This window comes from Diceros bicornis, chromosome 17, assembly GCF_020826845.1.
Source record: "Diceros bicornis minor isolate mBicDic1 chromosome 17, mDicBic1.mat.cur, whole genome shotgun sequence".
NCBI lineage: Eukaryota > Metazoa > Chordata > Mammalia > Perissodactyla > Rhinocerotidae > Diceros > Diceros bicornis.
Genome location: NC_080756.1, coordinates 21,005,021 through 21,032,840, shown reverse-complemented (window position 1 = coordinate 21,032,840; position 27,820 = coordinate 21,005,021). Strand labels below are relative to the sequence as shown.

Here is a 27,820-nt window from a genome sequence, read left to right as displayed (position 1 = left end):
TGGAGCTCAGTGATGTATCACAGCTCAGCTCCGTTGACAATTCCTAAAGGGCATTCCCAGCCGCATGCTGCCACGAGGAAAATGTCCATTTTCCAGCAGATAAATTTTTCTTTAAATCTCTTTCTTATTCTCCCTTTTTCAGCCCCCATGAAGCCTAATAATAGTCTCCTCTAGGTTTTAAATAACCGCCTTCATTCAGAAACTTCCAATACTGCCCTGGAGAGAATCCCCTGTGGCTCCTACTAAGTTTAACATCCTAGTTAGCTGGAAAGGGTGTGGTTAGCGAGTCCAGAGCTCAGCTTCAGGCTGGGATGTCAGGGAATACGGGGCAGTGACCCAGCTCCCCTGGGGCCTGACCCAGCCCACGGCTGCCTAAACACAGTTGGCCCTCTGATAGGTTCTGTTAGATCGTTCTCTCCTTAAGTGATACTCTTAAAAGAGTTTTCAGAATCACAGAGGAAATAAATGAAGACAAGGCACATTACTGCACCTGAGAGCATGTGAGAAGGCTTTAATGAACTATATGCCTGTTGTTCAGAATATGAGCTTCATTAGTGAGATTGTCCCTGTCTTTCCATATACACGGTGTCCTGCATTGCAGAATGACACCACTCTAGGTTAAGGTACTCAGGAGAATAATCCTGATTCTGTGATGTATCCAGTGCTTTCAGAGCTTGAACTATTCTAATTTCCTTCACTCGTTGAGGGAAAAGAGAAAAAGCTATGCACCCTGTAAAGAGTCAGATTCTTGTGACAAGAGTTCTCTTACAGGGACATTTCACCTCTGACGTGTCTACCTGTGACGGGAAAGAAAGAACACGTGGAGCTGCCTCTTTCAAGGACAACCAGGAGTATGGTAATGTCTTCTCTAATTTTCTGGTGTTCCCCCTATTTTTTTGCCTGTAAAATTCTGTGTATGTTTTAATTCTTCTGCCTACCATCTCCCCCACCTCCACCTCCTGCCAGTGCATGATCCATTCCACTCGTCCTACACCCTGAGGCTCCTGCCCCACCCATCCCTCAGCCCTAGGCTAGAGGTGGGTACGTGCTGCTCCTTGGCTGACCGTCTCTCCTGGGTGGGACTCTGATATCTCTGTTTCTCCAAATGATGCACTTGTACCAGCTGCCTTGGACATCTTCTTAGGAAGGTCTTTCTTCCCTCCCTGCTTAACACTGAGGACAGTGACACTTTAAAGCATAAATCTTCTCATGCCTCAGGATCCCAAAAGACTTCAGAAAGCTGACACCTAGAATGAAATAAGAACATCAGAGATAGACATTGGACTGTTTCAGGTGCTTATTTTCCCTCTTGCTCAGTACTCCAGTTAGAAGAACTGCAGTAGACTTTTCCCTGTTATTGAAATCACCTGTAGATCTAGTCATCATGGAGACCCTGTGAATAGTGCAAGGCAGCACAGCAGGGGATAGCTCTGAGAATAATTTCAAGTGGATGGAGTTTGTCATTGGTCCTTGCTGCTTCCAGCACTGATATCCTTCTCCCCAGTTCAGATCTCTCCTTTCAGCACACTGGATCACTCAAGTGACCTTGTCCGGCCTGACCTTCCACACACACCCTTCACTGTTTTCTTCATTCCAAAAACATCTGTAAGCAGCCAATGTGTGCAAGGCACTTTGCCAGACACCTAAAGAATCTCTCACTTTATGGAAACCTGTTGTCAAATAGCTGACCTTTTGGACAAGATAGGGTAACTAAGATATCTCCATCAGAGTTGTTCTGCTTAATTGTGGGCTTGATCCTTAAGCCATTGAAATAAATCTGTGATTTTCTGTATTAACAGCTGAGTTGGGGAAGATGCTTATTTTATTGAACCTTCTGAGAGCCATAAAATCATGAACATATCCAATATCCTTCTTCATCTCTTTGTAAGAGAAATTGATCAAACGACCAGATGTGCCATGGACGTGAAGTGTCTGTATTGGCAAAATGGTGACACAGGTGCTTATCGAAGACACTTCTGAAATCCTCTTTTTACATCCCCTACCCTTCCATGATTGGTCTCCCTGTTTTCCCATTTAGTCTTTTCCTGCTCTCACCCCATATTCTAAATTTGGCATCAGTCTTTTTATACCTTAGGATTAAATGAAGCCGATATCTTCCCTTCTGAAAAGCGACTGCAAGTTTGATTTATTTTTATGCTTAATCGAGCTAGGATTTAAACGAAAAGATTTGTCCTTGGTTATTAAAGAAATCTCAGACATCAGTTTGAGGTGCTATTTAGTGATGGTGAGGGGAGGGGGGGATTCCTTTCTTTGTGATGACTTGAAAACCATATGAGGGAAGTAGCTGCTGCCTTCATTCATACAAAATTTGGATGCTGGACAGGACAGAAAATGATTCTCCATAGATGCTACTGCGTTCTTAAGATGAGACTTGAAGCACCTATGGACGGTGTCCAGGTCCCCTTTGTAAGTGAAAGTGGAAGAATGGAAGCAATTTTCAGGAGAGCCACAGCTATACGTATTTTGAAATATCCAACTCTTTGGAAAGAATGACTTCCATTCTTCATTTTACTTTGCTTATATAGATTCAAGACAGAGTGTTTGCTCTCAAAAGAATTTGCAATTTTTTTTTTTTTTTTTTTTTTTTTTTGTGAGGAGATCAGCCCTGAGCTAACATCCGCCAATCCTCCTCTTTTTTTTTTTTTGCTGAGGAAGACGGCCCTGGGCTAACATCTGTGCCTATCTTCCTCCACTTTATATGGGACGCCGCCACAGCATGGCTTACCAAGCAGTGCGTCGGTGCGCGCCCGGGATCCGAACCAGCGAACCCCGGGCCGCCGCAGCGGAGCGCGCGCACTTAACCGCTTGCGCCACCGGGCCGGCCCAAGAATTTGCAATTTTATCCATGCAGGATCCTCAAAAATAACTTCTCCAGCTGGTTATGCTTCACCATCCCTGGATCTACACTAACATTCCGCAGGCACACAAAGGTGAACATTGCCCTATTTGTCCTGGCACACAGGTAACCTAGACTTGGGTCTAAGATGGGCTTAAGCCTGGCTGATGGATTTGTTAATGGGATCCGAATTTAAGCCTCTCTTCGTATAAGTTAGCACCTGGTCATAGATTCCTGGCAAAGCTGGAAGGGTCAGAAACAGAGCTCTCTGAATCAGCAAGATTAAATATTTTTGTAAGGACAGAAGCCTACCATGGGATCAGACTGTGGACTGACAGACAGAAACAGAATACTGGTAAATTAGCCTCAAAAAGTCCAACTGAGGCAGGAATCTTCACATAGGACAGTGACTTACTACATAGTCCAAGAAATTGGGGTTTTAAATGATTCTCAGTATCATCATTAATATAAATTGCTCATCATCTGGTCCTCTTGGACACACAGTCGATACCTACAACAAGAGAATGCAAGAAAAGTTTTTTTAAAAACTGTAAGACTTTCACTCTGACCCTCATGGGAAAATAAAAGAATAATGCATCCACAACATGAATGCAAGCAGCTTCTTGCAATGATGGCAAAGTGCTTGTGAATTCTAAAAAATTAGAGAGCATCAGAGGATGTTGCAGTGACATGAGACAGCACGCTCTGTGTAGGTAACAGCACCCTTGAAATTCAGCAGCAGTAGCCCATATGCAACATGGGTAGGCAGCATGGTAACTTTGATGGACAACAATGTCAGCGATGCTGCTGCCAGGCATCGGTACTACTGGGGCCATTGGAGTGAAAGAATGAGATTGTGCTTAGAGTAGTCAAGAGGTCTTGTCTGAGGCACACATGAGATGCCATATAGAAGTTTCTAAAATTATCTGAGAGGAATTTGAGAGGAAATGAGAATCTAACTGGTGGGGATAGAGCCAGAGAAATGCTGATTTGTGATTGTTGTTGTTAAATTGTAGTCCATGGTCTCAAGGAGCTCACAGTCTGGAGGGGAAAACCCAGACAGATGTTTAACATGAGAAAATAAGCAGAATTCAGAGTACGACACAAGGCAACTGAGAGCAAGGGGCTCAATGATTTGAACAGAGAGCTGTGGGTTAGAGGAGGAGAGAACAGAGAGCTGTGGGTTAGAGGAGGAAGTAGCCAAGACAGTCTATAATGAAACTGGCAGGTTTATATGTGACCTTGGAAGGCCCCTGAGAGACTGGATCAGTGGAATTAAGAGTAAGACATCTGAAGTGGAGAAGAATGTGAGCAAAGACACAGACACAAATAGACCTTTCTGGTATCAAAAGCAGCCAAAATGGCTGAAAGGTTAAGGGCAGATGAGGAAGAACTCCAAATGTCAAAGTAAGAAAAGTGTTCCTTATTACTGTGGACTAAGCCTAGACATTGGTCTCATAATTATTTTAAAAAATGTAATTTATTTCCTGTTTCTTCTACTTGTTGTCAACATGACATTACAAAATATCCCTGAACACCAGACTTCTCACTGGAAAAATGGGGATAAAATTCCTTACCCTGGGGATAATAATTGCTGATCAAATCTCACAGAATTTCCTTGAAACAATTGAGATAGTGATTAAGAAAGTGCTTGTATTTAATGAAATCCTATTAAAGTTAAATGTGTTGTTTATGAAACAAGGAGCAAGGACACATTATGATTCACAGGTCCCCAGCACTTTTGCCTTTCTAGGCCCCTTTTCCATAAAAATATGTTAAAATTTATACTTTATGATTGCAGTTATAAAGACAAATATAATCCAATCTGCATTATATTCATTATTTCTTCTGATCTTAAAACAAATAAAAATATTTTCATCAGCCACAGAAGAATTGTGGCCCTAGGCACTGTACCTACTGCACCTAATGGATATGGGCTTTGGTAAGGAGCCATTGGATGCTTGTGAACAAAAAAATTAGGATTGAGAAACTGAAGAGAGAAAGTTTAGAAAACCACTGCAGATATGTGCTAGAAGTTTTAGGATATCTAAACTATAGGAAGAATGCAATAGCATCTAAATACTGTGAACATGTAAGTGAGCAAGAGATACTCATTTTTCCAGTTACATCTCTATGGAAGAGGAATAGGATTCTCTGAAGTGTGTGAAGACTGTGACCCAAATCTATGATAACAAAACAGGATAAAAACTCTTACTGAGATACAGTGAGGGCAACTTTGAGATGTCTGAGAACTGAGTCCAGGCAGAGCAGGGAGGGATGTATGAGAAGAAGGGTGATGCTGTGAAGGAGATAGAAACAATCATAGGAGATCACACCTTTTCTTTTATTTTATTCCAGGGACATATCCTCCACAAATGGCCTTGAGGAACCACAGCACCATCACTGAGTTTATTCTCATTGGACTATCTGACAACCCCGTCTTCGAGGCCCTGCTCTTTGTGCTGTTCCTGGGGATTTACCTCCTGACCCTGATGGGGAACCTGACGGTGCTGCTGGTGATCAGGACTGATTCCCACCTCCACACACCTATGTATTTCTTCTTGAGTAATTTATCATTCCTGGACCTCTGCTTCTCTTCTGTCACTGTGCCCAAGCTACTGAAGGACCTCCAGTCTGAGAAGAAAACCATCTCAGTAGAGGGCTGTCTGACTCAGGTCTTCTTTGTGTTTATCACTGCAGGTACTGAAGCCTTTCTTCTCTCAATGATGGCCTATGACCGCTATGCCGCCATCTGCCACCCGCTGCTCTATGGCCAAGTGATGAGCAACCAGCTCTGTGTGAAGCTGGTGCTGGCCTCCTGGGGCCTGGCCTCTCTCAATGCAGTCATCATTGTGTTCTTGGCTATTAACCTAGACTTCTGTGAGGCCCAAACCGTACACCACTACACCTGTGAGCTGCCCTCCCTCTTCCCTCTGTCTTGCTCTGATATCTCCATCAATATTGACATCTTGATCTGCTCCATTCTACTGCATGGTCTTGGAACCTTCCTCCCAATCTTCTTCTCTTATGCCCGCATTGTCTCCACCATCCTGAGCATCAGCTCCACCACAGGTAGAAGCAAGGCCTTCTCCACCTGTTCCTCCCACCTCATTGCAGTGATCCTGTTCTTTGACTCAGGTTTGATTCGCTATCTGATGCCCACCTCTGGTTCCTTCCTAGATTTGCTCTCTTCTCTGCAGTACAGTGCAGTCACACCCATGCTGAACCCCCTCATTTACAGCCTAAAGAACATGGAGGTAAAGGCAGCTGTGAAAAGGACATTGGGGAAATATCTGCACTATTTTAGGTAGTGAACAAGGACACAGAATAGTAGGATATGAGTCTGTGTTGCCAAGTATTTGAACTTAAGATCAAATTCTGGACCACTAACTTGAAGGTTAGTTGGACCTCTAACCCTCTCCCAGCTATACTGACAATGAAAAGTAAAATATACGAAATTATATCTAGGCTATATCTGTATAGTTTGGTCTATTTTTTCTTCTACTCCCACACACCACTACCACCACTGTCTTTCTAGAACTCATAGTTAAATGTGTATCTCTGAATTAATCATTTATGTATCTTATCTTGTCACCCTCATTATTTTTTGTCTTATTGATATACTTTGTTCAAGATTTCATCCAATTCATTGTCCTCTGTAGTATTTAGACTATTTTTATTACTTCTTTATAATTTTAAACATCTTAAATCTATATTTATGAATTTCAACTTTAAAAACAAAATATGTTGACACCTCCCGTGAAAGATTATAAATTTATTTTACTTTAGCAATCTTCCTCCTCCCTCTGCTACTTTAATCCACTCCTTGCCTTCTTTTTTTTGTACATTCTGGGGTTTTTTCCCTGGATATTATCAACAAATTATTATCTTTGCATTGTGTGACTTTTGAATCAGTTAAATTCTGGATTTTAATCATAATCTGTAGTTATTTAGGTTTCATTCTATGAATAAATAAATGTATTTAATATTCACATTTAATATTCGCATCCCTTTCATAGCGCTCGTCCCCATTTTCATTTTCCCCTTTCCACAGGACAGCATAAGGGTTAGATGATACAGGGTCTTAAGAGCCCAGTTGCCTGTGTTCATACCCTGACTCCGCCCATATAAGCTTTATGATCCTGACAAATTACTTAACTTCTCTGCACCTCAGTTTCCTATATATAAAATTGGGATAATAATAGTGTCTACATTGTACAGTTATTGTGAGGATTAGAAGAAATGGTACATTGAGCACCAGAACACTAATAGCCACCATCTGAGGATTACCCATCATTGTTCACGAGTTCTTTATTTCAGTCTGCTTTTATTTTGTTGTAGTGTGCACTTATCTACATTTTTTTAAGAAATGGATATTATGAAATATTCCAACACCTTGCATAACTGAGAATCTCTTTATTTTGACTCTACATACGAATGAAAACTTGCCTCATTACAGAATTTTGTGGCCCCATTTTTTTCCTCTCTATATATTATATGTTGTCATCTGGTGTCTAATGTTCTACAGAAGTGTAAGGACAGCATGACATTTTTGCCACAAACAAAACATAGAAAACAAAATAACACCAAAAGAGCAAAAAAACAGTAAAAAAAAAAAAAGTTTAAAAAACAATAACATTGGGCTGGCCCCATGGCTTAGCAGTTAAGTGCGTGCGCTCCGCTGCTGGCGACCCGGGTTCGAATCCCAGGCACGCACTGACGCACCGCTTCTCCGGCCATGCTGAGGCCGCGTCCCACATACAGCAACTAGAAAGATGTGCAGCTATGACGTACAACTATCTACTGGGGCTTTGGGGGAAAAAAAATAAATAAATAAAATTAAAAAACGATAACATCTCAGAAAAATTCAGTGAGCATATATTATAACATATATTATAATTGTGGAAATATAAACTCATCAATTAAAAGGAAAAGACTTTAAGACTGTGTTGCAAAAGCTACATGCTATACACAAAATAAAGACTTCAAACAAAGTGACTCATGAAGGTTGAAAGTTTTTTTAAATTGTTCTAAGATCTAAACTAGAAAATGCATACAGAGAGAAAGCAGTTGTCGAAGTATAATTGTCAGCCAAAATTGAATTCAAAACAAAAAAAAAAGAAATAGAAAAGGAATTTAGCACAATGGTCAAGCAAGTAGTAAACACTCAATAAATATTTGCTGCTTGAATGAATATAACTCTCAAATTTGGAAGTGTACAACCCACAACGATGTTTACAAGCCACAAAGAAAATATAATGACTGCGAACATTAACTGCTCAACTCACAGAGCATAAAATACCGTAGAAAATAACAAGGGAAATGAACAAATTTATAATAATTGTGAAAGAAGTTTATACAGATTTTAGAGTTCTTAACACATTAAATAGACAAAACAAAAGTAGTAGTAAGGAAAAACCGAATAATGTAATCAACAATAATGTCCTAATAACAATATATCTAATTATATACCCTACAAATCAATGTCCATGGAACATTTACGAAAACTGACCAAATAAAAAATTTCATAGAATTCCAAAAAGTAGAAATGCAACAAATTAAATTCTCTTTTCATGGTGTGATAAAATAACAAATACATAGCAGATGTACATAAAATAAACAGAAACCAAGAGAAACATAATTATTTGGAAATTTTAAAATATGCTACTAAAAATATGTGGACAAAATATACATAGTATGACCAAAACTGAACTGAATTTAAGATGAATAGTCTTAACTACTCATATTACTGAACAGGAAATTTAAAAATAAAGTAACAGGGTCCGGCCCAGTGGCATAGCGGTTAGGTTCACGCGCTCTGCTTCCGCGTCCCGGGGTTTGCTGGTTCGGATCCCCTGGCAGGCACCCCACATATAAAGTAGAGGAAGATGGTCACGGATATTAGCCCAGGGCCAATCTTCCTCAGCAAAAAGAGGAGGATTGGCAGCAGATGTTAGCTCAGGGCGAATCTTCCTCACCAAAAAAATAAAAAAATAAAGTAACAATGAATAAATGATTCCAACTGTCAAGGCCAATAAAATTAATTTCAAAAAAGCAGAAGGATAAAAATGATATTAAAAGCAACAATTAATTAATCAGGAAATAGAAAACCAGAATTACCAAATAAACGATGCAGTGTAAGAGCTGTGTGTATGTGCATGTGTGAGGTAATTTCAGCTTTCCTTCTCTTCACCTAACAAAGACCTATAGGAGTAACGTTACCATTCAGGTTTGCATTCTTCTAAGTCTTTTAGCAAAACTGAGAAGGTTGCATTTCTTTGCATTTGCTCTTTTGTCTCCACCCCTTCCCACTCCACAGTGTCAGAGAGAGTGTATGAAAGATTCCAGGCCGGCTCCGTGGCTTAGTGGTTAAGTGCGTGCGCTCCGCTGCTGGCAGCCCGGGTTCGGATCCCGGGTGCGCACCGACGCACCGCTTCTCCGGCCATGCTGAGGCCACGTCCCACATACAGCAACTAGAAGGATATGCAACTATGACATACAACTATCTACTGGGGCTTTGGGGGAAAAAATAAATAAATAAAATTATGAAAAAAAAGAAAGATTCCAGAGCATGCCTGACACCACGGTTTTGTTATTCCAAACTAAGGGCTTTTGATTTGGGCCCCATTCTCAGAAACTCTGTGCTCTGCTGGTCAGAAGGAAAATATAGTCAATCTTCCATAAATCAGATCAATAAAAAATGATAATAATAAGAATGAAAAGATAAGGTACATAAATCTAATATCATCCAACTATGACGAGTCCCTGGAAGAAAGAACCGAAGAACCAGAAAATAATCTTTCCAAAAATCAAAGGAGTTTCCTAGGAAAAAAACAAAGGATATGATATTCATGTGTAAAGGGTTCGACTTGCTCCCACACGATAATAAGACTCACATCCAGGTACAGCGTTATAAAATTTCAGAAGGTCAAGGATGAATAAAATGAGGAATGGACCGACCAGAAAGCAACATGGGGGAACTTTCTAAGCTGTCAACAAGAAAAATAAAGAAAATAAGAATATCTAGGGAAGGGGCCAGCCCGGTGGCATAGCAGTTAAGTTCGCGCACTCCTCTTCCGCGGCCTGGGGTTCACCATTTCGGATCCTGGGCCCAGACATATCCACCACTCATCAAGCCATGCTGAGCGGGCATCCCACATAGAAGAGCTACAACTCTACGACTATGATACACAACTATGTACTGGGGCTTTGGGGAGAAAAAAGAAAAAGAGGAAGGTTGGCAACAGATGTTAGCATAGGGCCAATCTTCCCCCCCTAAAAAAAAAATAGGGGAGGCCGGCCCCATGGCTTAGCGGTTAAGTGCTCGCGCTCCACTGCTGGCGGCCCAGGTTCGGATCCTGGGCGCGCACCGACGCACTGCTTCTCTGGCCATGCTGAGGCCGCACTCCACATACAGCAACTAGAAGGTTGTGCAGCTATGACATACTACTATCTAGTGGGGCTTTGGGGGGAAAAGATAAATAAATAAAATCTTTAAAAAAAAAAATAGGGGAAGAAACTTTAATTTATGCATGAAAGTCATGACTAAATATGAAGCATGCTAAAATGTAGCATGATTCTAAGAAATCGATAGACTATAAGAAAAGTAATTAATTGGAACTTGATGCTTATGACATATTCCCAAAAGCAGCACATATTTAGGACCACTGTCAGATCAAATCACACTACTATGCTTCAGTGAATAATACCTCATCAGTCAGAACACGATTTTTGGTTTTCAATTTTCAGAATCAATCCACAAATGCAATGCAAATAATAAAATCCTAAACAACGTAAATAATACAAACAATACAAATAATGATCAAGATATAAAAGAAAAGGTGAAAGGAAATGTAAGGAAAATAATTTCCTTATGTTTCGCTGTAGGAATAAAGACACCTAGCCTAAAACTGATAGAAGAAATACAGTTGTGCCAGATTTTGTCTGTTTGGTCCTAATACCATCTTTGTGCTTCTAAGTCCCTCAAATCACAGACTAGAAGCTGGCAAACTATATCTCCCAGACTCCTTTGCCGACTGAAAATTCGCTGGTGAGAGGAACTCACAGAAGACCAAAAGGAGACAGATGCTTTTGGTTTTCCTCACCACCAGTGGGCAGAGGTGTATCTTTTGGAAGATGGCAAATGTTAGGTTTTACAGTTTCTAAACAAAAGTAATGGAGGGTAGAGACAAATCTGGCCTGGCAGAGCACATCTGAATTTCTAACTGACCATATTCTTTGAAGACAGGCCCTAGAGATTGAACACTTTTTTCCCTGTCTCCTGACTGCTGCTGTCACTGCTTGTGAGGCCTGGTCTCCACATTTTGTGGAGTCTGAACTAAGTCTGTGCCGCTTTCCCAAGGGATGCCTCACCCCTACATATTTGGCTAAGAGATTCATGGAAAGTTTCTTAGCAAAGATGTTTTACAGAGTACTAAATTTTAAGATCTATCTTCTTTGAGATCAAAAGAAGCCTAGAATTAGATATGTAAATGATCTAATCAGCCATTCCTGGGATTGGTGAGGGAGATCATTTGCTTTGTGCCCAAGAAATAGAATGACTAAGGGACACAAAAGGCAAATGCACACACTGTATTTCTGCTAGAACAGGGTTTCTCAACTTCAGCATGCTTGATGTTTGGGACTGAATAATACTCTATTGTGGGGGCTGTCCTGTGTATCGTAGGATGTTTAGCACCATCCTTTGTCTTTACCCACAAGACATTAGTAGAACCCCCCATCAGTTGTGACAACCATAAAGGTCTCCTGACATTGCCAAATGTCTCTTGGGAGGTAAAATTGCCCCTAGTTGAGAATCTCTGTGCTAGAGCATCTAACTTAAATTTCAATCTACTTTCCTACTATTGTGAGCCAATGCAGGCACTGAAAGAATTCCAGAAACCCTTCCTCTCTAGATCCCAGGGCTGAGCCTACTCAAAGAGTCTTCTCTATTCTTCATTTCCTTTAGACCCAACCCTCTGTGGGTCCTCATGGCTTCTTCAGCTAAGATACTCCCAAGACTGCCATACCTATCTTACTACCCCTACTCCATGAAAAAGATTTGGATTGCCCCTCTCCCTTGAGGTCTAGAGTTAAGCAATGTCCAAGGTCCTTGGCTTTGCTTGGCCCTCCTGATAGAGACATTCAAGCTACATGGAAAAAGAAAGAGAACTTGGGTGTCTTTTGCTCCTCCACTGAAGGGTCCACATCTATTGTGGTGGCCTTATTGTGTCTTCACGGGCTATTGCCTCATCTCAGAACTCCTGGATTAGGGATGGGGTGAAAAGAGGGAAGGCCGGGGCCTCCCCTTTATGGCTACAGTGTGTGACCTACACTGATTTCTGAGCTATCTTGAGAGACTGTGGTACTGACGTGAATGAGCAAAATTTTATCTCAAACAGACCTTCTTTCGAATCCTTACTCAAACATGTAACATCTGTGTGAGCTCATATAAGTTATTTAATTTTTGTGAGTTTCTTTTATCTCTAAAATAAATATAATATATATATATATCTTCTGTGGGTTTTATAAGGACTCAGTGATGTATACAGACCTAGGCATGCATCTATTATACCTAGAACTATATATAATCAAAGCACATAGACAGACTAACTAACTTATAGTAAACATTCACTTAGAATATAGTGTGGATCCAGGAAATATTAGGTATACGTTTCCCTGATGGCTACACTGAGGCACCCCCGCGTGGTGGAGAATAAGTGCTTTGTTGATGTCTATCATGTAGCATGAGTAAGAGACAGATAATGTAGCAAAGAACCCAGCTGAGAGACTGGGAGCATTAGAAAGGAGAGGTAGGGATAAAAAACAAGAAATATCTCGGCCTTCCAGGAGTTTATGATGTAACTATGGTGAAAGAATCGAAACACGTAACTCAAAAACAGTGAGTAATTGTCCAAGTGTCCTTAATATGGAAGACATGTGCTAAAGGGAAAGAAAAGAAGGAGAAGGGAAACCAGTCAACAAAAGCCTGAGATTGCAAATTCTGTTTATTCATTTACTGATTCATTCATCAAGCTTATTGTGAGCATCTTGAATGTGTGGGGCACTGTGCTTATTAACAGGGATTTAACACTAAAGAAGAAAAGTGTACTGTAAGGGTTAATTCCAGCAGACTTGAATTGGCCTGAACTTTTTTACTGAAATAAGAGACATATCTGAATGGCACTGATCCCTGGTCAAAGTATGACATGTACTGATGAATAGTGTTGCTTTGTGTCTATAGGTCCAAGGTGAGTTTTGAGGTCGCTTAGCCCAATGTGTCAACATTGTTTATTGCTAACAATGAGATGGATGATTCGTATCTGGTCTCAGTGAGACTTCACAGAGGCCTCTGCCTTTGGGGCTGGTTACATGGCAAGAATATGCTTTTGTGATCAACAGGTTATAATATCAGTCTAGACTCCTTTTGAGCTCCATGGTTCCAAAGTGTTCCATGCACCCATCAGTTGATTTCTGATCTGAGAACAAAGTACGTCCTGATATGGCAGAGAAGGATAGCTGGAGCTTGCGCCAGGTCTCTCTGGATGCCTTGCTGTAAGACAGCCTTTGGCTGTAAGGTTTATCCTTACTTGATGCTATTGCCATATTGTATCCTTTTCCTGCTATAATCATAGATCTGTAAGCATTGTTATTTGGGGCCCTGTGAGGGTCATTTAATCATCAAACACTGTCTAACTGCTGCCATTAGTTCAGTTGCTATCAGAGGTGGGATTAGATGTCTGTGCCTACCCCAACTCATTTTTAACTAAAAATATGGCTAGGGCATTATTTAGATAGAAAAAATATGATTCTGATAAAGAGGGTGAAAATGATTCATTGATGCCTGATGGTTGCCAAGCCACCCTTGGTCTGAAGTAGCACATGATTTGAAATCTGCTACTGATAATAAAACTTTCCAGTGGAATCTGAAAATGGTAAAACCTAAACCTTGGGATCCAGCAAAATGCATTAGCAGGAAACTTCAAACTAATGGCAGGTCCACTAAAATTCAGTTCCATGGTTGCTGCATTCAATGTTAGCAAAACTAAAAGCTCAGAATCTCCTTTGGTTGAACTTCACCAGGAGATGAAGCTCCAACCATGAAACCAGGGCAACCATAATGATAAACTGGCTACACCTGTGACACCAATTACTATTAAAAATTTAGTTCAAGTGGGACAAGCTGACAACGGAGGGCAAAAAACCATGAAAGTAAGGAGTGTTGAGTGAAAGAATTGCGACATTTTGTAGTGTGTTAAAAGCAGCTCCCTGATGAGCCCTTGTTGAAATGGCTACTGAGAATTTTAGATCAAGGGGCAATGTCTCCATCCTTGAACACTGCTGAGTGGAGGACAACGTTTGCTAGCTCCTGAGGGAATGTTTGGGCTCACCTTGGATCTTCAAATGGCTGCTACCTTTGCCAGGATGATGTGTGGGGCAGCCGCTGGTTTACTAGACTGGATCAAGGGAGCGATCTGTCACACATACCCAGATATATCTGAGCTCCTGGTTCCAATGTGTTTCACACACATGTTGGTGGTTTCTAATCAAGAGAGAAAGCACATGCTGGTGTGGCCCTGCAGAGGGAAGAAAATTGAGCTCCCTCCAGTCCTCCCTGGACCTCTCGCTGCAAGGCAGCATTTGGCTGTGATGCATGTCTTTACTTTAAAGCTGTTGCCAGATTGTATCCTTTCCCTGCAAATCATAGATTTGTAAGAATTGTCATCTTAGATCCTTTGACTCTTCTTTATCAATGGAACTCTGCCTAACTGCCACCATTAGTACAAAAAAAACCTCTTGCGTTCAGGGAGTTTGCAGTTTAGTAGCAGCTGAATGGCAAGTATGAGACCAGCAAGGAGGCCCAGCATGGCTGGGAGGGGTAGTTTCTCATAAGCCATAGGGAGAAATGGGTGGTTGGTCATTTAGACTTCTGCAATGAAGTCTGAATGAGCTAAGATTATTTTGTCCTAAAGCTATAACTAAAGAGACCACTGGGGATTTTGAAAAAAGGAGAAATTAGAAGATAGCTGGGTTTGGGGAAATTTTATCTCGAGGAAGAATGCATTATAAGTACTTAAGGACTTGAAGGAAGTTCAATAAAAACAACACAATATATTAGACCAGTCATAGGCAAAATCAACTTAAGAAACAATGTGATTGACCATTAATATATCCAATGTGTTATTATATCTAAAAATATAGAATTGGAAGCTTGAACATGTCCCTCTGTACCCTGTAATCCCAAGTTTGAACTTCCTGGCGCTCCTGAGCTGAGCTGCAGCTAGAGCCATCAGGAAGCTGGGGGTGGTAAGGCTCAGGCCCCACGGGAGTTCTGTTAGGAGGAGTGTGTGCAGGCCTTTCTCTCCAGGGACGGAACACGCATGTTCCTGGGAACATTAGCACTTGAGTGATGGACCTATGAGTGAAAGGTTGGTATTACCCCACGCAAATGTATCTTTCTGTCTGAATCCCAAGCATCTAAGGAAGAACTAAAACAGAGCTAAGTCTTCCTATCTTGAGGATGGGAAAGCATGAGGAGACTGAAGTGCAGAAGTAGGAACCTGGAATGGGGGGACTGGCAACGGGCCTGCTGCTACACCACAGGCACATGGGGTGGAGACTCCCTTCTCTCGCGAGACTGTTGCCACTTAAGGAACTCAAACAGCCAGCCTTTGGCCACAATGAGCCAACCAAAACAGTACGGAGAGACAGTCGGAGAGATAAACAAGTAGAATAATCAGAACAACCCCATAAAAAATGTCAAAGGAGATAGACATGGACCTAAACAACCAGCATAGAAAAAATAATAGTGAGGGTATTTAAAGAGATTCAAATACAGTAAAATAAAAGACACTCTGGAACCAAGAGCTATAATCTTTTTTTGGTGAGGAAGTGGCCATGAGCTAATATCTGTTGCCAATCTTCCTCTTTTTGCTTGAGGAAGATTGTCGCTGAGATAACATCTGTGCCGATCTTTCTCTATTTTGTATGTGGGACACGACCACAGCATCGCTCAATGAGTGGTGTGTAGGTCTGCACCCGGGATCTGAACCCGTGAACCCCGGGCCACAGAAGCGGAGCATGCAAACTTAACCACTATGCCACTGGACCGGCCCCTATGATTTTCTTATTTAAAAACTCAGACTTCCGGCTTCAGCTCAGAGATGTAGAGGGCTGGAAAGATATCACTCCCACTCTCAAAGCAAGAAATAAGCTGGACAAACTGAAAATCAACAACTTATCTTGGACCATTAGAGAACTGTCACAGGCAGATGGCTACACAGTAATCTGGACAGAAATGAGTGCCTGTAAGGAGACACAGGAAGTGAGCATTTGCTTACCTAGGACAGAAGCTGCCAAGTGTCATATGAACTAGTAGGAAGATTAAACTAAAAATGTTGACAAATTGCTAGAGGCTGAATGTATGCTAGTGTGAGACTGTGGGGATCTTGAAGGCTGCAGTCATAGGGAGGTTCCTACCTTCTTGTAGTTTGTTCCTCCAGGAATCCTACCTGGCTCTCACAGGGAGGATGGGGGAGAAGCCAAAGAAAGCTCTCCGCATGGTGCAGGCTGGGGTAGGGGAACAGCAGCCACCATCAAATTCTCCCAGGCCCAGTTCCCCTATCTCCCTTATGGAACAAAAGGCTCATCCTGAAGCAGGAAATTCATCAAAGCCCATCTGAGAGCACCGGTGCAATCCCAAGGCAGCCTAGGAAAGGGATTCACAACATTAGCCTGAGGAAATTGGTGAATATGGAAAGGCAAAGGTAAGAAAATAGCCAAAACAACTCTGAGAAAGAACAAAATTGAACCACTTACATTACTCAATTTCAGGACTTATTACAAAGCTACAGTATTCAAGACAGTGTTGTATCTGCAAAAGGATAGCAAAGGATTAAACAGGTAGATCAATGAAACCAAAAAACAATCCAGAAATAGATCCACACAAATATGATCAACTGATTTTCGAAACATACAAAGGAAGCTCAGGGGAGAAATGAAAGTCTTTTCAACAAGCGGTGGTAGAACAATTGGATGATGTAAGGGCAAATACTAATTATAAATCACAGGCCAATTCTCCTTGTTGATAATAAGGGAGAGACTTCTCTCCTCCTGCCTTTTTCTTAGAGCATTTACTTTAGAAAACTTGTAATTGTAAGTTCTTTTTCTGTCTCTTTGAAATGTATATAAATCTTTTTAAAAGATAAATAAGCCTCTTCTAGCTGTATTACCCAGTAATGTCTTTCTCAAGGACCTAAGAACCATCTCTTTAAAATGTAACGATCAGAGAAGATAGCACCCATCTCCCAGTTTCTGTGGAATGGTAGGAGCCTAACCTCTCAGAGGGGCCTCACTCCAAGTTGCAAAACTATCTCCTGTCCTCATGGTGTGAGAAGTTTGTTTTCCTTTGGATAAAGCCAATTAGCAAACACAAACGACCACCTCAATTACCAGGCAAATCTAGAAAGAGAATATGTGTGATAAATGGTGCTGTCAAGTTCTCTTACTTAAGGACTCCTTTTTGTTTATCCTGAGAACATGTATGTAATGGGCTGTATCTGTTTGGCTATTGTGGTATAATGGTAAATAACTCTTGATCCTCCTCCTAACTGCAGTGCTGGGCCTAAGGGAGACATTTATGACTGGAAATCAACTATACTTGGTCCACTGGGTTCTGGATATGAAGGTGGTGTGTTTTTTCTGAATATCACATTTTCATCTGATTATTCATTCAAGTCACCAAAGGTTAGTTTCTGCACCAGGATCAATCTCTGCAACATCACAGTCAGGGAGTTACCTAATTAAAGACAACTGGAGTACCACTTAGACTATTTTAAAGGGTTTGCTGTTGATTTATTCTCTTTTCACAGACTGCGTCCTTGCAGATCCTCTGCTTGGAAGTATAGCCATTCAGTATTTGACCAACAGAGCAGAACATGAAAGGATAGCCAGACAGCGGACCAAGTGATATGCACCATAATTCACATAATTTCTATGCAATGTGAAAGGGCAGAAGGCATCTTCTCACTGTGCTGCAAATCTTTATGGCCTTTACTTTATATGACTTCTGTGTGTATGTTATACTGATTCTACTCTCTGATTTTATCCTTTGGAGACTGGGAGACACCTCCAAAAGGTAAATGCTATCAAGAGTAGAACTTTAAAAGAATGAAACTGGACCCCTATCTGAAACCACTCACAAAAATTAACTCGAACTGGATTAAAGATTTAAATGTAAGACCTGAACCCATGAAACTCCTAGAAGAAAACAAAATAGTAAAGCTCCTTGACATGGGTCTTGGTAATGATTTTTTGGATATGACACCTAAAGCACAAGCAACAAAATCAAAAATAAATAAGTGGGGGACTACATCAAGCTAAAAATCTTCTGTACAGAAAAAAAAATCAACAAAGTGAAAAGACAACCTGTGGAATGAGAAAAGAAATATTTGCAAACCATGTATCTGATAAGGTGTAAATATCCAAAATCTATAAAGAGCTCATACAACTCAAGAGCAAAAAACCAAATAATCCAATTTAAAAATGGGCAAAGGATCTGAATAGACACTTTTCCAAAGAAGATATATGAAAGGCCAAAAAGTACATGAAAAGATGCTCAACATCACTGGTCACTAGGGAAATGCAAATCAAACCACAATGAGATATCACCTCACGCCTATTAGACTGGCCACCATCAAAAAGACAAGAGATAACAAATCCTGGCATGGATGTGGAGAAAAGGGAACCCTTGTGCATTGTTGATGGGATTGTAAATTGGCACAGGCACTGTAGAAAACACTATGACGATTCCTCAAAAAATTGAAAATAGAACTACCATATGATCCAGCATTTCCACTTCTGGGAATATATCCAAAGGAAATGAAAAAACTAACTCAAAAAGATATCTGCACCCCCATGTTCATAGCAGCATTATTTACAATAGCCAAGATGTGGATATAACTTAAGCGTTCATTGATGGATGAATGGATAGAGGAGTTGTGATAAATAGAATATTATCATAAATGAACATATCATAAATGTTCATTTATGATAATATTATCATGAGATTATGAGAATATTATCATAAATTCTATGATAAATAGAATATGACAGAAGTGTGAACAAGTAGAATATTATTCAGTCGTAAAAAATGAGGAAATCTTACCATTTGCAACAACATGGGTGGACCCATAAGGCATTAATGCTTAGTAAAATTATGCTAAGTAAAATAAGTCAGATAGAGAAAAACAAATACTGTATGATCTCACTTATATGTAGAATCTAAAAAATTAAAAAATAATAAACTCGTAGAAAGAGATCAGATTTGCGGTTCACAGAGGCAGAGGGTGGGGGGAGAGAGAATTGGAGGAAGGTGGTCAAAAGGTACAAACTTCCAGTCATAAGATAAATAAATTCTAGGGATGTAATGCACAACATGATGACTGTAGTTGACACTGCTGTGTCTTGTATAGGAAAGTTGTTAAAGGAGTAAATCCTAAGTTCTTGTCACAAGGAGGAAATTTTTTTCTTTTTTCTTTTCTTTTCTTTTTTTTTTCTTTTTACTGTATCTACACGAGATGATGAATGTTAGTGAACCTATTGTGGTAATTATTTCACATTATATATAAATCAAACCATCATGCTGTATACCTTAAACTTATACAGTAATGAAGGTCAATTATTTTTCAATAGAACTGGGAGAAAAAGGACTACTTTCAATTTTTCAAAACAGGACAGAAGTCCAGATTTTATTTGGAATCCTCTACTTTCTCTGAGGCATAAACAAAACATTTCCATGAGCCAAGATTAGCCTGTGGCCATTAATCATGATATCTACAAAAACATGTTACTATTTATGTATAAATTATCGAACAAAAGGAAAAATGTATTTGATTCTGCAAACATTTCAAAATAGCATATCACTTCTATATCTCCTTCATAGACCAAAATCCATACCCTACTCTTCATTTCTTTAACAAAAATATCAGTTTTCTTCATTCTTGCTAATTGGAAAGAAGTATTCTTTCTCCTCTCAAAGACCTGTCTCTCTCCCCAGGAGCTGAATTCCATCCACTTTTTTCCCTCAGAAATCTTATTTCATCAAGTATACCCTCTCTCATCTATATATTCAACCACTCTCTCAAATCAGCGTAAGTATACTACATCAAATCTCTCCCATCTAGAAAAACACCAGCAGCCACTGTGTGCCCTTCCGTGATTCAAGGCACTGGATTCACTGTTACACTTTTTGAAAGACTGTTCTTTACTTATTGTTCCAATTTTTCTTTGCCTTCTAATTATTTTTAGTTAATTTCAGCTTTATTGGGGTATAAATGACATATAAATGTCTTTAATCCTTATTCAAATGCAGTGTGGCTCCTGTCCCCACTACTCTTTTGAAACCACTCATAGATGCACCAATGAACCCATTTATGGCTAAATCCAAGAGGAACTTTTATTCTGTTACAAACTTTCATCCCCTGTAGCACTGTATATTGTTGGTCAACAGGTTAACATGCAATCATTATCCTTCAAAATTAGTATATAATAGATATATATTAATCGAAGAAAATAGAAAAAAAAGAGTAGGACTTTGTAGCTGTAGATTAGTTATGTTTAAAATGCCTACTTGCAAGTCTTGCTTCTTTGGTATGCCAAAATATATTTTGTGATGTACTAAAGGTCCTGAAGTCTACCAAATATCGTAGTGCATCTTAGCCTAATTCATTATCTGTTATCTATTATCTATTTTATAACTTTAAGTTATAAAAGTAGCCGTAGATGACTAGGAATTAGGTCATTTGTATTAAACCCAGATCTACTTCTGAGTATGTGTTTCACGCTGCTGTGAAACATGTTTTACCTTTTACCTTTCTCAGTTTGTAGGGAGAGGATTTCCTTTTACCCTTCATAACTCAGAAAGCCCCTGACGTATCATCTCAAACACAAAAAACAAGCTCCTGAAGGCAAAAAGAAATTTATTTCACACTTATTTTTGATGGTGGGAAGTTGGAAGCAATTTGGGTTAGTTAGGAAATCTAATTAGAAAGACAAAGGCTAAGCTGTTACAGAATAGGTCCCAAAATATAGTGAATCAAACAAAATAAAAGATTATCTGTCTTTTAAGTCCAGAGATGTCCGGATGGTCCACAGTGAAAGGCCCAACTGTGTGATCTCCTCGGGACTTATTCAATGAACGACCATTTAATCCTCATCCACGACAAAGACTGATAATTGCTCTCTAATACTTGTCCTGCCCTTCTACCTTTCACTAACAGAACTTTCCCACGTTTTAGACACATGACTATTCATTTAATCTAGAGACCACATTTTTCAGCCCTGTGTGGGCTGGGTAATAGTCAATGACGAAACAATCGTTAAAGCTGGGTGATGGATACAGAGGGGTTATTATACTATTCTTTCTACTTCTGTATATGGTTAAATTTGCCCACAATAAAAGGTTTTTACCACAATTAAATTTTTTTAAAGTTTTTAATCTATTTGGATTTTATTTAAATTTAAATTGCAAGAAACGTAAGAATTCATTTTCATTCTTATTCAAGAATTCATTCATAAGAATTCATTTTGGATGACGTGATAAGATTTTGTTTTCTTCTATCATTAAAACATCTTTAATATCTTTTAAAAATATCTTCAATATCTTTTTCATTTTTATCTTTTATCATCTTATTTTCATAATCATAAATATGAAATCAAACATAAAAAAATAGGAAGGAGGGGAACTATGGACAGAGCAAAGGAGAGATGGAGAGAAGAAAGGAAAGCAGGAAATTCCAAGCTTTAGAACTAGGAAACCTTAGAACTCTGTTTTTTTGCCTTTAGAAATTATTGGCCAAGCAAGGGCCCCTCTTGTATGATGTAGCCCACTGAAACAAGGGTGATACAGGGGAGGAATAGTTAGCCTTGGAGAATTCACTCAGATTCAGAGCAGACCTCCTGCTTAAGGGCCCTCCAGGGACCTCTCTCACTTTCCAAGGTCTAGAGCTGAGATTAAGTCCCTCTGCCCGTTGTTATTTGGGAGGCAGAGTCAAGAAGTCTTCTCCTTGGACAGAAACACTATAGGGATATTTCCTTGCTCAGAAGTCCCACCCATGAATCTTCTAAAGGAAAGACAAAGTTGAGGGAAGCCCATAGAGCCCTAACCATAACTGTGGCTTTTGCTCCAGTGTTGGAAAGGATGCCGTTCAAGTATCCTCCATTGAAAGCATCTCTTATTAGCCTTAGGAGCCCGCATAAAGACAAATCTCCTTCCCATTCAAATCCATCATCTCCTAAAACTATCCACTCTGGGAACCTGTAAGTGTACAACCCCTGAATAGAGATCAGATCTTCATTTATCATCTTCCTGAGTAACCCATCAAGGAAGGAGAGGTGACCACTTTACTGTCCTCTGGTCTAGACTAAACCTTATAACTGTCCATTTTACCAGGTGTCCTAGGTGTTCTTTTATCTCTCCTCTTCTTTTTTTTTTTTCTTGACTTTACCATCCTTGCAATACACAGAAGATGGTCCAAGTTCGACTTAGCTTCCTCCAAATCCCCTGGTACCAACTCAGAGAATAGCATGGTCTTCACGGACTCTCATGTTACCTACTGAGATTACAGTGCAGACAGTGGACATTATAGATTCACAGAAACCCTGGAACCTTTAGAATTTCTAAGCTGCAATGGATTTGCGATACAGCCTATGTTTCCCAGATTGGTTTTGTGATTTTTTTTTCGTGAGAGTCTCAAGTGACTTACTCACGAACTTACCAGTGGCAGAGAAAGGTCTAGCACCATCACCAGGGGTCACAATACCCCTATAAATCATTCAATCATTCATCATGTCTGTCAGACAGATGGTCAGCCAAAATGTCTTTTGCTTATTCACTATACCAGTCAGCCTTCCTGTGGTCTGAGCTCAGTTCCTTTTGGAACTAGAGAACAGCATTTCTCAGTGCTCTGGAGTCTGTTCCCAACTCCCTTCCTTTCCTTCTCCAGTCCGAATAATCTCTGTTCTCTTCTCTTTCCTTTCTAGGTCTGATTCTCTACACACTTCCTTACCACCATCTCCACCTTGGCCAATAGGTTACTGCCCTGAGCTGGGAAGGGCAGAACAGGTCCGACACAACATGGTTGTATCTGCTACATAACCTGTCCAGGGTCAGCCCTGAACCTTTACTCATAATTCCCCATCTGCAGGCATGCTCTGAGACTGATAACCCATTTGAGTATTCTTGTCAGTTCTTGTCCCTCTGAAGGGAAACTTCAATGCTCCATGGAAGTTAGTAACATAACCACAGTCACTGCGTTTGTTCTCCTAGGACTATCCAACAACCCTCAGATCCAGGGAGTACTCTTTGTACTGTTCCTCGTGATTTACCTCCTGACTCTCGTGGGGAACCTGCAGGTGCTGCTGGTGATCAGTACCGATTCCCACCTCCACACCCCCATGTACTTCTTCCTGGGTCACCTCTCCTTCCTGGATGCTTTCTATTCCTCCATCATTGTACCTAAACTGCTAGAGAACCTTCTTTCCAAGTGGAAGATTATATCCCCCCTTGAGTGTTTCACCCAGATCTCCTTGGTCATACTTGCTGGGGGCACTGAAGCTTGCCTCCTTGCAGTCATGGCCTATGACTGGTACCAGGCTGTGTGCCACCCACTGTTGTATGTGGTTGCTATGAACAGGAAGGTATGTACTGGCCTGGTGGGAGCATGCTGCGCCATAGGAACGGGGACTGGACTAGCTAACACCATCCTCCTGGCTCAGCAGCACTTCTGTGGCCCCAACCTCATCCATAGTTTTGCCTGCGAGTTTCCCTCACTGCTCCTGTTGGCCTCTTCTGACCCCTACATTAGCATCACCTCCATCTTGACCACCATGGTGGTCCTGGGCCTTGGCAACTTTGTCCTACTGCTGGGTTCCTACACCTGTATCATCATGACAGCACTGGAGATCAATTCTGCCACGAGTCGGAGCAAGATCTTCTCCACCTGCTCTTCTCATATTCTTGTGGTCACCATCTTTTATGGTTCAGGAATTTTCAGGTATGTCACACTACACTTCCCTAATATAAATGTAGGATATCCCTCACCCTAGGTGGCCTTGGTCTGTAGAACAGAGCATTGCAAAGTAGCAGGAAAATAATTGTATGGGAATACAGAAAGCCTAGGTTCTAGCTCTGGCTGTGCTGTGGACTAGCTGTGTGTATTATAAAAAATCCATTTTATTTCTGAGGCCTCAATATCTAACTCTTAAAATAAGCTTATACAAGGACTAAAGATTTTCCTACTTTCATTAACCTATGGTTTGGGAGTTCTCAAAAGGAAATCAGAGAGCTTGGGGTAGATTTTATTCACTGCTAGACAAAAAGATAAAACATATCATCCTTAAAACAGATGCCATCTTTCTTTCCTACTGGAAGATGATGCCTCTTATTTGTGTCGTAACTATTTATTAGGCACCTACTGTACAGCAGCTGCTTCACATGGTCCAGCTCAATTTTAGCACATATCACACCACAAGAGAAACTTGCTAACCCCATTTTCAGATAAGAAAACTGATTTACAGGAGTAACCAGGTAATTTCTCAAAGGTCCCAGAACAACTTAGTAATGGAGCCATAATATAAACCAAATCTCACTGCCTTCAAACCTTATGTTCTTTCCTACCACTCTTCTCTCAAACATAAAAAGCTCTAGCTGATGAGTCCTCACTTACTAGGAGACAGAAAAATTAATGGTCTGTGCTCTCTGCTGTTGAAGTGGAGATGGATTTGCACAAATTTCTCCACACTTTCTCAATGCATGTTACTTGGAGTGAAGTCAGGAGTGGGAAAGAATGATAAGGAATGGTCCAGGCCAGCTCACCTGAGCCTGTGGACAGATCTCTCTATCTCTCTCTGTCTGTTTCCTCATATAACATAAGGGAAGAATAAGATTTCTCTTACCTCTTTCACAGAAATATTAGGAGGGATAAATTATATGATGAAGAATGACAGTAAAATAAATATCTTTTTTAACCAAGCACACTAGAACCCACAAAGAACCTTCCAACGATGATGGCACCATTGCAAAAAACAAACGTAATGCTTCTTTGGCAAATAGTCCCAGTGGCACTTAACAAGATGCATCCAAAAATTTAATCTTATTATTTTGCATTCATATCTTGTCTTCAACACATTTTGATCTCCCACTTGATTCACCAAACTTGGCTTCTTTTCTAAGCCAAAGAAAATGCACCTAAGGGGACTAATGTTTGTTCCACTAAGCATTATAAAAATAACGTGCTGTGATTCTGAGAGTAATTCCAGAGCCATAAGTGTTGGGAACAATGACTTTATTGGACTAATAATACAGTTTTGCAAGGAATAATCATCACAAGATGAGAACATACAGTTGTATATATATGTAAAAGAAGAGAAAAAAATCCTCATATTGTCATCTTAACTATTAAGGAAAGATGCTTAGAAGAGTATGAAGTGCTACGGAAATGCATGAAATTATCAGTAGTTCTATTCTAACCCCTGCACTTGATATACTGTAGGACTTCCTTTTTCCTATCATGTTCTGCATAAGATCACTTATGTTTGGAGGTGTCTGAAGGCAGAAATGACTGACTTCTCACTGATCATACAGTCATTTCTAGATGCTGTTACCAGCATCCTTTTACCCTTTGTAGCTCAGAGATCCCCTGATGTATCATCTCAAACGCCATGAGTGACAGTCGACTCAGCTCTGAGGACCCTCTTTGCAGAGTCTCTGGGATGGGATGGACCGAGGCTGCCAACAGCATTGTGGCCATTGTCCTGAGCTCGGTTTACTCCTTTGTGCAATTCCCTTCAAGGTACGTGACTCCAGCATCCGGCTCAGCCCTGGAGCAAGTGCTCTCTGTGCAGTACAGTGTGGTGACCCCGCTGCTAAACCCCCTCATCTACAGTCTGAAGAACCAGGAGGTGAAGGCAGCTCTGAGGAGGGTGCTAGCCAGGAAGCCCAGGCTTACCATCTAACCCAGGCTCCACTGCCTCCTCACAACAAGAGGAAAAGTTGTGGGAAGGAAGACGAGGCAGGAAGAGCTATCACCACTCAGCTATCTCAGTGTTCATTCTTTTCCAAAACAAAAGCCTGTCTCAGTGCCCTTCCCTTGTCAAGCAAGATGGGAAACCTCCACAGAGGAGATGACACCCATCCACAGGGGCCCAGTCACCACACAAGAAAATCCTCACAAAAACAGAATGGAGGATCCTCAAAAGTTAAAATAGAACTACCATATGATCCAGCAATCCCACTTCTGGGAATATATCCAAAGGAAACAAAAAGACTAATTCGAAAAGATATCTGCACCCTTATGTTCATAGCAGCACTATTGACAATAGCCAAGACATGGAAACAACTTAAGTGTTCATTGATGGACGAATGGATAAGGAAGTTGTGATATACATAATGGAGTATTATTCATCCATCAAAAATTAGGAAATCTTACCATTTGCGACAACAGAGATGGACCTTGAAGGCATTATGCTAAGTAAAGTAAGTCAGATAGAGAAAGACAGATACGGTAGGATCTCACTTATACGTGGAATCTAAAAGAATTTTCTTTTAATTTTTAAAAAATAAACTCATAGAATAAGAGATCAGACTCGTGGTTACCAGAGGCAGAGGGTGAGGGGAGGGAGAATTGGAGGAAGGTGGTCATAAGGTACAAATTTCCAGTTACAAGATAAATAAGTACAGGACTGTAATGTACAATATGATGACTATAGTTAATACTGCTGTATGATACATAGGAAAATTGTTAAAAGAGTAAATACTAAGAATTCTCATCACAAGGAGAATTTTCTTCTCTTTTTTCTTCTTTCTTTTCTTTTCATTGTATCTATATGAGATGATGGATGTTAGCAAATCTATTGTGGTCATTATTTCACAATATATTTAAATCAAATCGTCATGGTGTACACTTTAAATTTATACAGTAATGTATGCCAATTATTTCTCAATGAAACTGGAAGAAACAAGAATACTTTCAATTTTTCAAAACAATACATAAGTCCAGATTTTATTTGGAATCTTCTACATTCTCTGAAGAATAAATAAAATATTTCTGTGAGCCAAGATTAGCCTGTGGGCCATTAATTGTGATATCTACAAAAACTTGCTACTACTTATATAGAGAACAAAAGGAAAAAATGTATTTGATTCTGCAAACATTTCAAAATAGCATATCACTTCTATATCTCTTTCATAGATCAAAAGCCATATCCCATTCTTCATTTCTACAACAAGAGTATCACTTTTCTTCATTCTTGTTGATTGGAAAGAAGTATTCTTCCTCCTTCCAAGGACCTATCTCTCTCCCCAGGAGCTGAATTCCATCCACTTTTTTCCCTTAGAAATCTAATTTCATCAAGTATATCCTCTCTCAGCTATATCTTTAACCACTCTCTCAAATCAGCGTAAGTATACTACATCAAATCTCTCGCATCTAGAAAAACACCAGCAGCCACTGTGTGTCCTCCCTTGATTCCATGCACTGAATTCACCGTCACACTATTTGAAAGAATATTCTTTACTTATTGTTCCAATTTTTCTTTGCCTTCTAATTATTTTTATTTAATTTCAGCTTTATTGGAGTATAATTGACATATAAATGCCCTTTAATTCTATTCAAATGCAGTGTGGCTCCTGTCCCCACTACTCTTTTGAAACCACTCTTATAGATGTACCGATGAACCCACTTACTGCTAAATCCACGAACAACTTTTACTCTGTTACAAACTTTCATCCCCTGTAGCACTGTATATTGTTGATCAACAGGTTAACATTTCAATCATTTTCCTTCAAAATTAGTATACAATGGATATATGTTAATCACAGAAAAATAAGAAAATAGAAAAAAAGAGTAGGACTTTTTAGCTGTAGATCAGTTATGTTTAAAACACCAACTTGCAAGTCTTGCTTCT

At 40.1% G+C, this 27,820-nt stretch overlaps 2 protein-coding genes and 1 pseudogene across 2 annotated transcripts; all 3 read left to right on the top strand.

Moving 5' to 3' along the window:
- The first annotated feature begins 5,232 nt into the window (after nucleotides 1-5,232).
- On the top strand, nucleotides 5,233-6,168 carry LOC131415729 (olfactory receptor 8S1-like). Its single transcript, XM_058557550.1, has one exon. It carries the CDS (start codon nucleotides 5,233-5,235, stop codon nucleotides 6,166-6,168), a length of 936 nt encoding a protein of 311 aa, XP_058413533.1.
- A 2,660-nt stretch (nucleotides 6,169-8,828) lies between these two features.
- LOC131415536 (ubiquitin-conjugating enzyme E2 E1-like) lies at nucleotides 8,829-17,837 on the top strand (annotated as a pseudogene).
- A 5,300-nt stretch (nucleotides 17,838-23,137) lies between these two features.
- Nucleotides 23,138-25,870, top strand: LOC131415728 (olfactory receptor 8S1). The gene is made up of 2 exons (XM_058557549.1): nucleotides 23,138-23,910; nucleotides 25,708-25,870. The coding sequence occupies exons 1-2, from the start codon at nucleotides 23,138-23,140 to the stop codon at nucleotides 25,868-25,870; spliced, it is 936 nt and encodes a 311-aa protein (XP_058413532.1).
- Nucleotides 25,871-27,820: the final 1,950 nt, after the last annotated feature.